Source organism: Bidens hawaiensis, unplaced genomic scaffold (genome assembly GCF_021521415.1).
Source record: "Bidens hawaiensis isolate Kalapana, Puna unplaced genomic scaffold, B.hawaiensis_p1.1 tig00018433_1, whole genome shotgun sequence".
Taxonomy (NCBI): domain Eukaryota; kingdom Viridiplantae; phylum Streptophyta; class Magnoliopsida; order Asterales; family Asteraceae; genus Bidens; species Bidens hawaiensis.
Window position 1 is genome coordinate 280,183 of NW_027492785.1, and position 16,971 is coordinate 297,153.

The 16,971-nt window shown below is 33.1% G+C and overlaps 2 protein-coding genes and 1 pseudogene across 3 annotated transcripts; all 3 read right to left on the reverse strand.

The window, feature by feature from the left end:
- Window positions 1–4,576: 4,576 nt before the first annotated feature.
- On the reverse strand, window positions 4,577–5,932 carry LOC143556063 (transcription factor DIVARICATA-like). The gene is made up of 2 exons (XM_077045493.1): window positions 5,391–5,932; window positions 4,577–5,122 (listed from the first exon to the last, which is right to left on the reverse strand). Exons 1-2 carry the CDS (start codon window positions 5,768–5,770, stop codon window positions 4,708–4,710), a joined length of 795 nt encoding a protein of 264 aa, XP_076901608.1. The 5' UTR covers window positions 5,771–5,932; the 3' UTR covers window positions 4,577–4,707.
- Window positions 5,933–12,578: 6,646 nt separating this feature from the next.
- Window positions 12,579–13,449, reverse strand: LOC143556077 (uncharacterized). Its single transcript, XM_077045504.1, has one exon. It carries the CDS (start codon window positions 13,447–13,449, stop codon window positions 12,685–12,687), a length of 765 nt encoding a protein of 254 aa, XP_076901619.1. The 3' UTR covers window positions 12,579–12,684.
- A 1,594-nt stretch (window positions 13,450–15,043) lies between these two features.
- On the reverse strand, window positions 15,044–16,725 carry LOC143556064 (uncharacterized; annotated as a pseudogene). The gene is made up of 4 exons (XR_013139307.1): window positions 16,576–16,725; window positions 16,445–16,517; window positions 15,390–15,549; window positions 15,044–15,279 (listed from the first exon to the last, which is right to left on the reverse strand). The product of XR_013139307.1 is annotated as an uncharacterized LOC143556064 (transcript).
- Window positions 16,726–16,971: the final 246 nt, after the last annotated feature.

Consider the following 16,971-nt stretch of genomic DNA (forward strand, 5'->3'; position numbering starts at 1 on the left):
TATGAATTGTATCACGTGTATTAATGGATTTAAAACACATTTTTTGAACGACTAAATGATCATTATATAATAGGGTTTAAATAAAATGGTCGAGTTATAATAAGAAGATTACTTTTTTTAGGAATGATAGGAAATAATCTTGTTCATTCATCTTAAACTTGAATGGTTGAGATTAGATTAGAGAAAAAATCAAGTGTAAATAAGGGTAAGGGCATAATAGGGATAACATATTTGTTGACTTTCTCTCTCCACACGTAAGACATATGTCAAATTCTCCCATCATTTTAAAACGTCCATAACTTTTTTATACGACATTTTTTTTTCAAAACAATTTCACCTTAATAACGAGTGATTTGTTATCTTTTATATGAGTACCATATTGTTATATAAAAATATAAAAAAAATTCTTGGGGTTTTTTTACAAATTGTGTTTTACCAAAATTATGTTTTACAAAATTTTGTTTTATTTTTTCATAGTGTTTTTTGCATTGTGTTATTTATTTGTGTTTTTCATTGTGTTTTTGTCATTGTGTTTTTATTTTCATAATGTTTTTTCCATTGTGTTTTATTCATTATGTTTTTTCATAGTGTTTTCCATTGTGTTTTATTTTTCGGCGAAATTTCCGAAGACTTTTCCGACAAGGTGGTGGCGGTGGGTGGCGTTGGGCGGTGGTGGTTGTAGAAGATGAGTGAAAATTTAAGTGGGTTTTAAGATTAATTAAGTGGGTTTTTGGAATAAATTAAGTGAGTTTTCAATATTAATGTATGAGACTAAAATACCCTCCTTTTTAGCCTTCTTAGAAAAAACAAACTTTTTATTTTAACATTTCTCTTAAATAACATTTACTTTTACTCTCAATATAACAATTTCTAGTTTTTTCTAATATGATGTAGTTGTAAGTTAGGTTTCTTAATGGAGACACAAGTTTAATTCTCACTTAAAACATTTATGGGTGGCTCTCACTTACGACACTTTGAAGGGAACATGGGTGACTCAATGAAAGAAGACTGAGATCTTTGTGATCTCCAGTTCGATCATGATGGCTTCTGAGTTTACCATCATTGGGCGTTCGGGCGGGTGAGTTGGACCAAGTCTTATACATACATACATATATATATATATGTGTGTGTGTATTTTATACGAGGTAAATATATGTAGATTACAAGCTACATATATATTTTTTATTTTTATTTTTGGTAAATATTAATAATATATATAAAAATCTGTAAATATAATATCAAATTATTAGTAGCATAGACAATTAGAATAATAATAAAAATGTTTTCTATCGCTTTTTTTATTTCATAACTCAATCAACTGTTTAATAGTGGCTCTATCCCTCTCTCAAAAATAAAAGGAAGTATTCATGGCCCACACCTTGCAACAAAGTGTGGCACACATGCTCTTCATTCACACAAAAAGCAAGTGAACAATTATGCGCAATGGATGAACTAATTAACGTTCTTATTAAGACATGTATGTGTTATTACTATTACAAATATGTATTTTAATTATTATTATGACACATGACACAGATTATTAATTTAACATTAGAAAAAAGAGGCAACAGTAGAAAGGTTAGGATGTGTATATATGTCAAAGTGAAGGAAGATAAAGGAAGGTGACAAAAGAAAGAAAACATGTCATAACAACCATGTTTCATTTTCTATGTATCGAGTGGGGAACTTCATTATTGCTTTTGCTTTGCTTTCTCCATCCACTATAATCTCTTCAAAAATCGTCCGACCGTTTAATTTTATATTTTTCTTTCACGATTTTGATACCTTTTTAGTAGTGCGTTACTTATACTTTATATTTTCTCAACGTAACTGAATACACAAATAAATTAACCTAGGTTATTGAACGAGTTTTTTTAGTGATAAGGAAATTTAATTTTTAGAGCTGGAAATTGTATTTAAAATCTTTTGGTGTTTGTTAAACATGTAACTAATGTCTTAACAAACACAAACCTTCGTCTACTAACTTGTAATGTTCACACTACCCCGCTTGTAATTGTGTAGACTCTGTTCTTCAATCTTATTCAAAGTGCTTAAACATGTAGTTAGGTGTTTGTCCTCACTTCCATGACCTAGTGGTCTAATGTTTAATACTTTGATAATATACCTGTATAGCTTATCATCGTGATGAATGGTTTTAAAAGCACCAAACAAAGTAAATGGTAAATTCGTGAGGTTTGGAAGATACTAACGACCTAGAGGATATGCCTAAAGATGAATTATCTTGATCTCAAAATATCTTGCATTTGCAATAACATGAAAACAACGAACAAAGGATACATGCCGACATATTTTGGGTCCATCAAGGCCCATACTCCAACTTTATGTCAAGAAAGATTAGATTTACATATGGGCTCAAAAGATTAAAATCCATCTTCTAAAATATTTACAAGAATCCATCACCATTCACAATCTTTTCAAACACAAAGATATCTTATCTTACTATTCAAGACTTCTACTAAAGTAAAATATTGAGGATTAGGTGTCAAGCCCATATTTAGTTCTAGTCTAGTTTTTTAATATATTTTGAAAGTGGTCGTGAGTGAAGGAAAAAGAAATGATAATGATAAATACATAAAAAGTATTATTATTTAATTGAAAGGAGAAAGAAAGTGTGTTGATTTTCAGTGTAATTTTTTTATTTTAAGATAGAGGGTTGGATGTGAATGCTTTAAGTACATTATATATTTATGTCGGTTGCACCAATTCAGTTTGATGTACTGTTGAATATCAGTTTAATGCGCCATACGTGCTGGATTCATTGTCGGAATCCTCCAACAGTATCATCGATGTGTTAGAGCACTGTCAGTTAAGACTCAAACTCGTCTTAGCAAAGGTGGTTGTGCGAGATTGTCAAGATCATATGAGCAATCTAAGGTTTATTCCTTTAATTAATCCTGGGTTTGGTCTTCAACTAAATTTGGGTTTAGTTTTATATTCATTCTATAATGTAAAGAGTTTTAAAAGCCTGAAATTATTATGTCCGCATGGGCATCACCCATGCTTCAATAATTCAATGATCCACATATTTATTATTAACTGGCCCACGATTTAGTACCCACCTAGGGTAAAAATTAAAAACAAAGCACAAAAAAAATCTTTAAAAATAATTTAAAAAAAAATAAAAAATCATAATTTAAAATATAAATAAAAAACAAAAAATTATTAAAAAAACTAAAGCCCCCCCCCCCCCACCCCCCCGGGTCATTTCGTTAAGAAAAAATCGATGAAAAGACACAATGATGAGATAAAAAACATAATGACGAAAATGAATAAAAGACACAATTATAACTAAAAAACACTATATCGCATAATTTAACATAATGTCGAAAAAAATACTCACTACATCCCTCTTTAAGTGTCATGGTTTGAAAAAAAATATAGTTTAAAGTAGATTGAATGATTACCTTTTTTGTTTATCAAATGAAATGACAATAATGCCTTAAAAATTGGATCCATCAATATTGTTTATTAATGCTAGTTGTGTGTGGATATTGGCTAATAAATTTTGAAAATTGACATCTGTAATAAGACAAACAAAAAAGGAAATATAGACATATTTAATTGGACGAGGGAGAGTATAACACAATGTTAAGGAAAAAAGACACAATTAATGACGAAAATAAACACAATAATCAATAAAAAGACAAAATAATCTTATTCACTAACCATTGTCTCTTTTTTTTGTAGAAGGGAAAAGATGGTGAAAACATTTTTGTATGTTTTACTTTTTTGTTTTTTTATTAAATTTTGAAATATGATTTTTTTATTAATTGTTTTTATTTTGAAATGTTGTACGTGTTTATACCTTTCGCGTTTCATATTTTTGATTTCCTTGCACCTGAGGCTATGGAATTATCTAGTCGTGTCAAAAGAGTCACGAGTAGTAATGTCATGACCACAAGATTTATGAATGTAATTTTTAAAAATCTTGGTTTTGCTATTTAAAACGGGTTAGCAGGGCAACTTATTGTCCTTTGCAGTCAATTTTGATGTACACCCCTACCCTTTAACGAATGAAAAGAAGACACGCATATTGTGTGAATATTTCTTAGATTGTCAAATGGGTGTCTTAGCTCCCGATGAATATTTTGGGAAAACCTACATAAATAAAAGATTGTGTTCCAATACCAAAAATTCGTTTCCCGTGTTATTAATTGTAACAAGTTCCTAAAAGTTCACAAACATTAGTTTGAGTTTGTGAACAAATGTTCCTCATATTGGAACTTACATGTCAGATGTTGCAAAAAGAAAAAGAAAAATCATCTTGAATAGATGACAAGTAAAATGATACATAAAGGTGATGGGTAAAGCTAGCGTTTTTGCTAATTTGATTTTCACACTTGCTGAAAGTGGGTCCCATAGATAATTCGGTAATTGTACTCAAATCTAAAAATATTACGCGAGTAAGAAATTTACCTACAGGTTAACTATGGAATTTACCAAGAGACACTGATAGATTACCAACAAAGATTAGTGTCGGTTACCATGGCAATATCATCGATGGATCACTGACGGATGTTAGAGACATATTATGACATATTCCGTAGGTAATTAAGCAATCAAACAACTACACCACTTTTATCCTACAAACTTCATTAAATCGTCCATCCTAGCTACTTAATTTGCAGAAACTCTTACAACAAACAATATCAATACTAATTATTTATTGCTCCACAGTAGTGCTAATTAACAGTTCCCTTGAAAAACTGTTCCTAGATGCCCATATGATGAGTTTCCTATCCCATGAATTGGTGCCATCATTAATGCCATGTTTGTTGCCACCTGCTGATTAGGGTGGCTCCATTGCCGGTACAGAGCCGCTTTCACCATGTGGTGGTGGTGCAGTACTGGTTCTGGTGGCGGTGTGGTGGTATGTGTTTGTTCTGGTAGCTGGTGATTTGTTTTAGTTGTGTGATCTAGGTTTACGGTAGTGATATCATGAATGCTTGACCTCCTTTTATCTTTTCCTCCGGATAACTGGCGGATGAAATACTTCTGAGCATGACTTGCCACCTGTGTTGGTGTCCTTGTTGTCACAAAATTCCTAGAGATATTTCTCCAGTCGCCTTTACCATATTTCTTTAGCCCCAAAAGAAATTGCCTGCCAAACATGATTACAAACTTATATATATATATATACGAGTATTATGCTAATAATAACATAACCTTTTGGGCAGGTTAAGTAACATGTCAAAACTATATGATAAACAACTACTTGTGTATCAAATATGATTACGAAAATTATATATTATATATTTATCTAGATGACCTTTATTTCAGCCGTTGGACATGTTTTTAGTTTTTATAAGTATATATATATATATTTGGTTTACTTAAAGGAACACCGAGTTTGGGATTAAAAGATTTACCTATGCTCTTTTTGGGTCCAAGGAATTCCTTTTTTCTTTTCATGATCAACAAGTAGCCTATTTGATTGACATGATCTCTTGCCTCCATGATCAGTATAATTAATTAATTGTGGGTGATACTGATCTAATGTGGCATGATCAATATTATCAACCAAGAGTACCCCTGCCTCTATATCACTAATATCTTCCTCCAACTTCCTATACTGGTTGATGACATCAGTAACAGATTTACCCGGGATCAAACGCGCCACATTGTGCCACCTGTCGGGCGTTTCCTTGTCGAACAAGGCCAATGCTTCCTCGAAGCGTTTGTTCTCTTCTTGGGTCCATTTGGTTCCACTGAAGTTGTATGAATTGAGGATTTGGGTTGTTGGATTCATGGTTTAATTAATTCCAACACATGAGGAAACTAAAGCAGATGAATTTGTGAGTTTGTCAGCAAAAGTGTAAATGATAATTGAAATGAAAGCTAGTGAAAGGGGTATACTAAAGTATAGTATAGATCTGAAATGGCAGTAGAAGAAGATATAATAAGGAAAAGCAAGAGGTTGAATATGATTGGGTTAAGAGAAAGAGAATCTGTGATTGGTGAAGGAAGCAGAGGCACATGCTTGCTTGCTTGCTTGCTGCTCTTTACACAAAAAGTTAATATATATGTTCGCAACAGCACTAATTGTGTTGACATTTAGCTGGGAATTATTGTGGTCATACATTACATACAATTATTATTATTATTAACAAATTCCTCTCTTATCAAAACCTTACAGTGCCTAAGAAGTTTGAGGCACTTGGATCTGTTGATTACAAGAATATTATTGATTTAGTATCAGATAATATATTAAATGAATAAAAAACGATAGAAGCATGCATCCGACATGTTGCAGGAAGTTAAATGAACGTACCGTTGGAGTACAACACGTCACAAGAAGGCATGGGCTTGTTTGGTGGTGAAATTACTTAGAATATTATATATATGTGTGCATAATATTTATTATTTTATATTGCATTATTCTTGTAGTCAAAGGTGGTTTCATTGATATATACATATTGCTTCGTTTTTATATTCAGTAAGCTTCGTGGTTGGTTGACTGGCCATGTCTTTCCCTAATAGAAAAGAAAAACAATTAATTAAGTAGCAAGCATATTCATTCACTGTTCCCATTAATTCTCTCTCTTCTTTGCATATATATTCATTAAAAGTTATCTTTCATAATTGGTGATCCTAGCTAATAGGCTCATTAGACATCAACCCAATCAAATTAATTTTATATATATATGTTGTGTGATCGACTAATCCCTTATCCCTGTATCACCTTGACCTTTCAATTCTCGGGTTTAATTTGTGCACCATCCCACAACTCAATATCACGCATCAAGGATTCACTTATCTGGTGTCATCAGCCAATCCCTAATCCGATCTCGATCAATTCAACTTTTCAGTTTCTGGCTTTCATACATATATTGAATGGATTAGTCTTTCAATAATATTATAGCTTATACTTCTACAATGATGGGTGTTGTTGAACAATATGATGATAATTGTATTTAGACTCCATATTGTTCCTTTATGTTGTTTTCGTTCATGTGTCTTCATTGATACCAGTTTACCTTGTGTTTGCTTTTGCACGTTTAAAATATTATTAATTTATGACGGATGTCGGATCCGGATCCAAGTTGTTGATCAAATATGCGGTATAATAAAAGAAAACAAGTAATACGGAATCATGTATATTAATTTGTTACCCTTGAGAATATATGTAGTGATGGAAGACATGATTCTAATGTTGATCGAGTTCACATTTAGGTTAAAGATTATGATGGTATTAGGCGAGTTGATAAGCCACAAATTTTAGAAAGAGATACAGAGAGAGAGGGAAGATTTTTTATGATGTTGATTAAACCGACCTCTCTAAAAGTTTTATATTCATACATCCAAAAAGAAACCCTAATTATTTTGATGTAAAGATAATTAGGTTCATCTAATAATTACCACTCATCATAGGATATTTATTTAAGTCAAAGATCTTTATTTTTTTAATTATATAAATAATCATGAGGGCCATATTAAATATTTATCTTACACAAAGAACATATACCTAGACTCAGAATAACCCCAAGGTGTTGGATAGATGAGCAAATGGATCAACTATATAACACTAGGAATTCAAAGACTCTGAACAACATCAAAGTACCAGATGGGTCAAAGTACGAATCAATCACACAATATCAGGAAGCTCGAGGTTAAAACAACTTTGGACTCTGGTCTCGTCATCGTCCTGGATAACATAATACGGATTCCATCTACTTGACCGTGGTGACACGTCGAATTCTGAGGATTCCGTCACAAGTTAGCTTTCTAGTTAACCTGCTTAACAAGCCTCGTTGATCGGTTCATTCATGTGCATTATGTTGGACTTAATTCCCGTCCTCCAGTCAATGATGCGGGTTGGGCCGACTCACCGAGCATATGATAAGTTGGTGTCTTGTTTATCAAGTTGAGCACGTGACTTGGTTTACATGGAATAAATTACTTGGTGAACAAGTCGAGCTAATGACTTGGACAACAAGAAATTTATTTATTAATTATTGTTTATGTTTTTACTAATTAGTATTTGAGAATGATAAAGAATTTGTATTCTAGTCTAATTAGGTTTTTATGTTTAAACTAGTATATATACCCAAGCTTGTGGGTTATATCATTGTGAGTTAAGAGATTTGAGAATTGTAATTTTCGAGCTAATGAGAATTACAAAGATCGAGCTTATGATCTAAATATTCGTTTTTGTGTTTATCGATCCTACTCACCTAACTTCACATTAAACCTTCTTGTCGGAGGAGGACAAAAAAACCTCACAACATTTTTTTGAACGGCTGATTTATTAAAAATAATAATTAATGTATACTAGCAAGAAGCTAGACCATAGACAATTATAACACCTGATTACAAACACACCTTAAAAAATGAATCTTTAAGTTAAATATGGAAAAGAAATGTCATATTTTTTTTTAATGTATAAAAAAATTAGGAGAACAATTAGACGTATTTGTGTTAATATGGAGGCATAAATTATCGTCCAAGTTTCGTCCAGACAAGCTCTTATGATTCCTAAACTTTGGTAAGATGTGTTAAACTAGTTTCTGTTTTGTTGATTATCTTAAACCAGTTGCAAACATAAAAAGATATTATCAGGATATTTTTATTTTTTGTGTGGTTTACTCTAAATCAAATGAAATAAATCTAAATGTGTATGAGCAAAATTTTTTGGAAATGAAAATGAGTGAATAAACAAATATTTGAGACCGACTGACTTTCCACAATTGGAAAGATTCTTAAGCATTGCTTCTTCCCGAAAAGTTGCATGTGGGGGCCTAACTACAGCTTGCAATTCCTCAATTATATAAATCTAAAATATATATAAAAAATGAAACATTTTTAAATTCTCTCGAGCTGTCAAATTATTTTATTTGTAAATGAAAATTTCTCATCCATTTGACCTGAATTCACGGGTATGAGGCTCACCAAACTCAGATAGCCCTTAAACGAGTTATAACATCTAATTATATTAAAAATTAATATTTAATATGAAAATTTTATAAAATATAGATATACTAAAAATTAATATCCGATTTTGTTAAAAAAAATATATTATTTATAATTAAGAAACAATTTTATAGTAAAAAAACGGGTCGGGTCTCACTAAACCCAGATAACTTTTAAACCGGGTTATAACATCTAATTTATTTTTGAAACTTTTCATCATCAAATACTAAGTATACTATTAACTTTTTTTTACAGTATATAAAATTAAAATCCTAAAGAATATATAGACAATAGAAACGATAATGTAAAACAACCCCGTAATACGAGAGAAAAATGCTAGTATATACATATACATACAATTATATTAAAAAAAGGTTTGAATACCCAAACTATCGTACAAAGCTTACGAAGGATTTTCGGCCATTGGACAAAAATTAAATTAAGAAAGCGTGTTGGTATAACATACAATCGTCGGCTCCCAAATCTCTCACCCTTCAAAACAACGTTTGTAACTTTTTATATAGCTAAAACAAAACTGAATTACAAGTTCGGTTTGCTATTCAGTTCTTTGAATCGACAACACGAAACAGATGAATAGTCGTGGAAATAAGTCTTCTTTTTTAGAGAGATGAATTAAAGAAACATTACCAATAAGATCGAAACGAGTTAGCATTCTACATCGAATAAAAGTTGAGTTTAATCTTATAGATCATAACGAGATATCTAAACATTTATATATAGTTTTTAGGGGTATGAAAGATGTTCATGTGAATTTTCTACATTAATTAAAATACAAATATTAATTAATGATCAGGTGATAGCTGAAAATGGTAGTCTGCAAGGATTCAACTTAATTGGCTTTGTTTTAGATTTGACAATGGAGATTTGTGAATAATTCTAATGTTTGTATGTTAAGGTAATTACTTCTATTCATGGTAATATGTAGTGCAACTATTCTAGCTTGGTACTTCTAGGATCATTGAAGTCTAAGTAGGTAACGTTTGGTTAGGAATTTCCTCTATGTTCAAGATTATATAATTAAGAAGTCGAGAAAAGTTGTGTGATCATGGATCGTAGCTGGAATCTCATGGGCTTTGTTTGGAAAAGGCGAATGAGGAGTTTTCGGTTAAGGTGGTAAGGAAAGTCATTGATTTGATCTGATCTGATCATCGCTTCTCTTTCAAATGGACCGAATAAATTATGTATTCCAAGAATGGTAAATATTCTTGTTTTTTGAATAGTGAAGTATAAAGGTTTTAGTTCTTTCCAGTGTTATGATATGATCTATACTTTTATTTTTGTTTAATGTATTACTATGCTTGATATGTTATTTAAAAGGGAAAATTCCCGTAATAGCCCATTTAGAGAATGTGTTTCCAAGTTTGTCCCCTCAAATTCAAGTTTCCAACTTTATCCCTTTAGTATCTCGTCGCCGGCGATATGTTAGCGAACACCGACGATGCGTTAACATAACATAGGGTTGACGATGCGTTAATGTTGCTAACATAGGGCAATAGCGATGCGTTATCAGATAACGCATCGTTGCTGCCCTATGTTAGCAACATAACGCATCGTCGCTACCCTACGTTAGCAATATAACGCATCGTCAACACAGATTCCGGCCACGTGTCGTTATCCTATTTGTTTCAGTAACGCATCGTCGGTGTTCGCTATGATGTCGTCGACGACGAGATACCAAAGGGACAAAGTTGGAAACTTGAATTAGTGGGGATAATCTTGGAAACACATTATCTAAATGGGCTATTATGGGAATTTTCCCTATTTAAAACTTCAAGGGATAAATCTCCAAAAGTTGGAAAAACAAAGCAGCAGCAAGTTTGTTTCATCAACTTTTTCATATTGATCCAATGAATCATGTGTGAAAGGACAAAACTGGGCTCCTCATTTGCGTTTTTGGGCTTATAAATACCAACCTTGGATTGGGTGGGTCAATTATTTTCTCATTAACCAATAACCATATAGCTTATAGCTACACCCAGCAACTAACAAAGAACCAATATTTTGGTCAATAAGGATGAGATGTTTTTCTTCGGGAGCAAAAGGAAATGAAAGTTTGCCATTATTAGATTGAATCACAGAAAATGTGTAATGTTTAATCAACTAGATAAAGTCGCAGCATCATATCCAAAATATATTTGGATACATCAACACGTGTTTTGCATTGATATATATTATTATGAAAATGGGTGCCGAATCTGTCACTCTCTTAGAGAGAGGCATTCCTATTTTCGGTGTGATTATCGTATGAATTTGAAAGAACATATAATGATAATAATAATAATAATAATAACAATAATAATAAATTTAATAATAGTAAATACTAAAAATAAAGCCAAAATCACAATAATTAAAACACAACCCATCCGGGATTATATGTCTTTTTCCCAATCTGGCCAATGCTTCAGTCCAGTTGTGAAAAACACTGTAAAAGAATTTGAGTTATAACAATACCTAGTGAGTCTAGGCAAATTAAGAATCGTGTACATTTTTCCTATTAATGGACCATCTACATGAATGATTGTATCACTCCTAAATTAGTAAAAACTAAAAAATGCAGAGCTCAACAAGATAGCTGATGCATTTATTATAAAGAAACATTTCAATAAATGTTAAATGAACTATGGACCAATTGACCAATTCTAAATTTTAAGATTCTCTATCATAAATAAATAAATAAGTCACCGTCTTTTTCATGGCTTTAATTTTGTTTACTACGGAACTTGAATCCTCACTATTTGAAAAAGACAAAGTCTTACCCAACACCTTATTACCATGGATAAATCACCTAGACGGGAAACAAAACACACAAGATAAAGATTTGATCTCTTCACTATGTTACACGAACACTCTCTCCTTAAATTGTAAAAGACAGACAACAGAAACTATTACATTATTACGTAACAAATTTTTAATTATTAAGGATGAAGTATACTTAATTTGTGATTAATCTTCTAGGTTTCAGGCTACTCTTGCAGATCTTTAAATAGTGTCTCAGTGATCAAATAAAAGTGTGTCTAACAAGTGTTTGCACTCTTCAGGACTTACTGGTTGGGCCTTGGGAGTTGGGGTCACTCCTCTTATTAGTGACATATGATTGTCCTTGAATGACAATTGAGTCGCACAAGATCTTAATAGATGACCTCATGACAAGTGATATCAAAGTAGGTTTGAGCTTTCAAACAGTTGTCCAAACTGATGACTAAATTGGTGGTGGGAGAAGATGAAAAATTAGTGCCCATGTGAAGCTGTGGGTGGACTGAATACTCATGACTATATATATTATAGCAGCTAAGGTAGTCTCAAAGACGGTGAAATGTTATAGAGCAAAGATCTTTGTTCGATGGAGTGTCACAGCAAAGTTACATGTTCTGTAACTTGGTTCATGGCTACACATCCAGAACTTTAGAGAGTGTCTTGGTGATTAACTAAGAGTGTAATTAAGCTAAACTATTTATCCTAAGGTGTTTCCAAGTAGAGGTGTCTATTCATCCAGATCCAAGCTGATTGATTTCCCAACGATTATTCAGAGTTGAGATCCAAAGTAAGCAACCACATATGCATTCGATGGCTGGTTTTGTGTGGCTTTGGTTATTAAAAACACTCAATAATAACCCCCATTAAACCAGTTTCTCGTTCCAACAATACCATTAATTAATAACAACAAATGGGCCAAGGCCGAGTAAAACACCAAATGAACATGAAGAAAGACCTAACCTGTGTTGGACCATGTTTCTAGCAAGCTTTGCTAGACATGAAGGCTCCTGTTCCACTTCTGCGGCTAGCTCGTAATGGCGTTAAGTAGAATCTTAAAAACCCATTGTTGACATGATTAGGAGGAGGATTGTTTTTGTCTGAACGAAAGTCATCTCTTTGAGGTTTGTTATTGATCCAGCTTACACTGCTGCTACTTCTTGTTAGTTTTCTAATTCTTGTGTTATTACCACTACCCCATAATTTAACCTTGAGATTCCTCCACCACCGAGTCGTCTTCTTCGTTTTCTTATTGACTGATGAGTCATCTGTTTCGAGTTCGTTTTCACCACCAATGCTATGGAACTTTAAGGGGTGGGTGCGATTGTAAATATCCATGGAAGCAGGGGAGACTTTGGTGGCATTCTGATTATTATTATTATTAATAACCGAAACGGAGGGGGCACGCATTGAGGTTGATCTCTGAATTAGTCCCTTGGAGGAAGAATTGAAATAATATTCACGGGGGGTTTGGGTTTGGGTCGGAATGCTACCTTCTTCTTCTTCTTCGAGGGACCGAATATCGAGAGAAAACCTGGGGCCAGTAATGTCGCAGGATCTGCGGCCGAACCCGTAATCTGCGACTTCAGACTGGGTTACACGGGGCACCTTGTGTGATGAAGCGACGGTGTTTTTCTTTTGTTTACGGCCCCAATTGGACCAAAAGTGGTTTGACTTTTGATTATTATGTTGTTGTATGTTGATAGACTTGAAATTGTTGACAATTGCATCAATTTGAGCTTCCATTTCCAAAATGTCCTTCTCTAAATCATCATCATCATCTTCTGAAACCCTAATTTCATCTCGGTTGAAATTATTATTATTATTATTATCTTCTTGTTTACGGTAGTCATTGAGTCTGCATGTGGATGAATTGCGGTGGGAAGAAGTGAGACGTTCGGAGAGACATGAAGGGCAGAAGCCACTGGTATTAGTAGTAAGGCTGTGGCGCTGACACCGGAATAATTCTTCTTCACTCACCGGACCACCGGGATTCATAATGCAGGCAACCAGGGTGTCTCTGTGCTTACACTCAGATTGGATTGGATTGGATTGGATTGGATTGGATTTAGTATGGTATGTGTGTACGGATAAAAGAGGTGGTATTGATTGCAGGGAGCGTGGGATTTCAGGATTCAATAATAATAATAATAACAGCTACAGTACATTTTATTTGTTTTCTTGGTAAATTACATTTCACATTTTACCCTTTGGATGCTTGCTTTTGCTTTACTTCCCACCCTGCTTTTTATCATTATTAATACTATTATTATCTTACTTTTGTATATAATTTAATTTTTTAAACGACTTGAGTCAATCAATATTATGGTTTTTAATTGGTATCCAGCTTATACTCATGAATTCGAAAACAAACAAACAGTCACGCAAGTGCTGAAATCTAAATATAATGGCCAAATCTGAAATCGAGTTTATTTATAACTACAACCTTGTTATCCCGTGTAGGGAATCGGATCAAATTTATATGAAGTCTTGCATTCAAATGAAATATTAGAGATATCATCTCAAGAAAAATAAAAATAATCACAAATGGACAGTACTATTGATGTAATAACATGTTTGCAAAAGTGGTGATCAAGATATGTGATTTTCACTTTCTTTCTATTCATTTTGACATATTTGTTCAAGGTACTGTGTAGTTATACTATTTTGATGTAGATTTGTGAGTGGTGGAATCGTCAACTTATGCAACTGTTTAGATTGGAGAATTAAGGATTCCATGTTTCTTGCATCTTTGAAATCCCCAATTACTTATGGAGCAATGAAACATCATATTATGGAGCCATAAAAAGATCGCTCGACAAAGGGCTTTGAAATTTGGATTCAGGTTGCATTTGAAGAATCTACCATATCTTTCAGCATGACACTTGCTCTAGCTGTAATAAAATAAATATTAACATCTTTGTATTGTGTGTGGATAAAAAAATCCAACATATAATTTGTTTCTTTCAGTTTGAAAGCCAAAATTTTGAAATAAATAAATAAATAAAAATCCTCCAAGAACTAGTATTTGAGATTGGGTGTTAACACCATATAATAAAGTTCAGCTCTTAAAGACAAATTGAAGAATCCAAGTGAGGACGTTACTGTTGTTCCTTGTTGTTCTTTGGTTTTCATAATTTAAAGCTCACAATTTATAATCGAAAGCAAATTCAATTTTAATATTTGAATCACAATTCGGGGTTGAAAGCACAATAACTTTTTTTACGACAAGACAATAACCCACGTTATATTGGACAATGAACTCCTTACATCACACATGGATACCATTAAGCTTATTACTGAGTCAATCAAATAACTTCTCCAATAGTATTTATAGCTACATATAAATCAAACAATTAAGATTTTCTGACACAGAAATGTAAAGCGTTTGGTAAATTATGACAGCGAACTAGAAATAATTTGCAAGTGTAATAAAAACAACTAAACAGTAGTTCATGTGAATACAAACAATCAAACAGCAAATCTGTTTTGAGGAATTTGTCTATCGACTTTCTTTATTCTTTCCGGTGGCCAAATTACATGAGTAACCCTTCCCTGAATCAAACCCAACGGAATCTGAAAAACAAAAATCATTTTCATTTCAATCAATCAATGCTCAACACTGAAACGAAAACAACATTAATAAGGCCAGGTGTCAGGATTTAGTAGAGTGCATGTATGCATACCGGGCCATATGTTCTTGAATCACTGCTAACAGCTGAATTATCTCCTTCCACCCAACAATGTCCTTGAGGAACCTTTGAAGCCCCATTCATGTCACTGATGTAGTCACCTTCCATGGCTACTATTCTTTTCACACATCTCTCCTTGAAATTTGTTGGATTGCTGCAAAATCGTATGGATATTATTATCTACATGAATACAAAAAGGTAGCCAAGTTTTTCATTTGTTCCACTAAAGCCATTCAAACTTCCTTTATCCCTCTAAGACTACCTCCAACACGGGAGAGTCTTGCCATTCATGGCTGATGTGAAGTGCCACATACGCCAGTTCTTGATCACAAACTGGCTACGTGTGGGACAGTATTTTTTTTGTCCCACAAATAATATAATTATAATTAAATATAAAAAGGTAGGTTGCATGTGGGAAGGATGAGTATATTATATTAGTGTGGAGGTAAAAATGTGTTTGGGTAAAAAGCTAATGTGGCTTGTTGACTAGTGGGAAGGACGGGTCTTAGTGTTGCGGGCAGGCTAAGGTTGTTTCATTTATGGTTATACGCAATTACCAGGATACCACTTGATGAGGGTTGTTTTCCCCCTCCTCGTCCTCTCTAATCAGCTGACACACTAAACAAGCTGATGAAAATTTTAAATTAATATGTTGATGACAAATATTAGGAATTCAAGGTAACCCGATAACCTGGAAATTTGGGTATCTATTCTACAGTGAGCAGGAAGAGAAAATACTTAATAATTACTAGTCCATGAAGTTTTCCCGATACAAAACAACATAGCTATTAGAAGTGTCAATTTCACCGACTAATTGTTCATCTTTTGAATGGATCACAGGCTTAGGTATAGTTCAAATAGGTTAATAAAGTATAGATGATGATGATGATGATGATATTGAATTGAAGACAATTGGTTTAGAATTGTATTAGCAGCAGCAAGTATGTATGTTAAATTATATCCTGGTTTGTTAGCAACAAATAGAAATATATGCAAGCAAGTAAGAATGAATAGAATTTGAAAAAAACAAGCATAGATAGATAGATAACCTGAAAATGACAAAATCACCATGTGAGAATCTGTACTTGTCAAGGCAAAACTTCTCCAAGAAAACATAATCATCTAAGCAATGAGTGAAACAAACAAACAGCATAATTTAGAAGAATGCAAACCTATCTACCTGAAAATGAAGAAGATCCTGGATTTAATTAAGAGTAGGAGACATGGATGAACCTCGAATGGGGCATCAACGGTCTGTCACAGTGATTCCCACAAGACCCAATGCCATACACTTGCTAAACCAATTCTTAATCAAAATACTAGTATTCATCTGCACAAGTAACACAGATAGATACAGTAGAACCCCTTATTAATTAATTATACTATGTATGTATGTATGTAGGGAGTACTTGCTCACCTAAGTCACCTAACTACTGACTCAATAGACTGACAATCGCCGGCGTTACAATTCGACTCTTCTATGTAGCATGTGCTTTGTGAGGATTAATCAAGAAAGAGATCAGGTTACATGATTTTAGGGCTCACCACGCCAAACCCAAGCCACTAGTTAACTAAT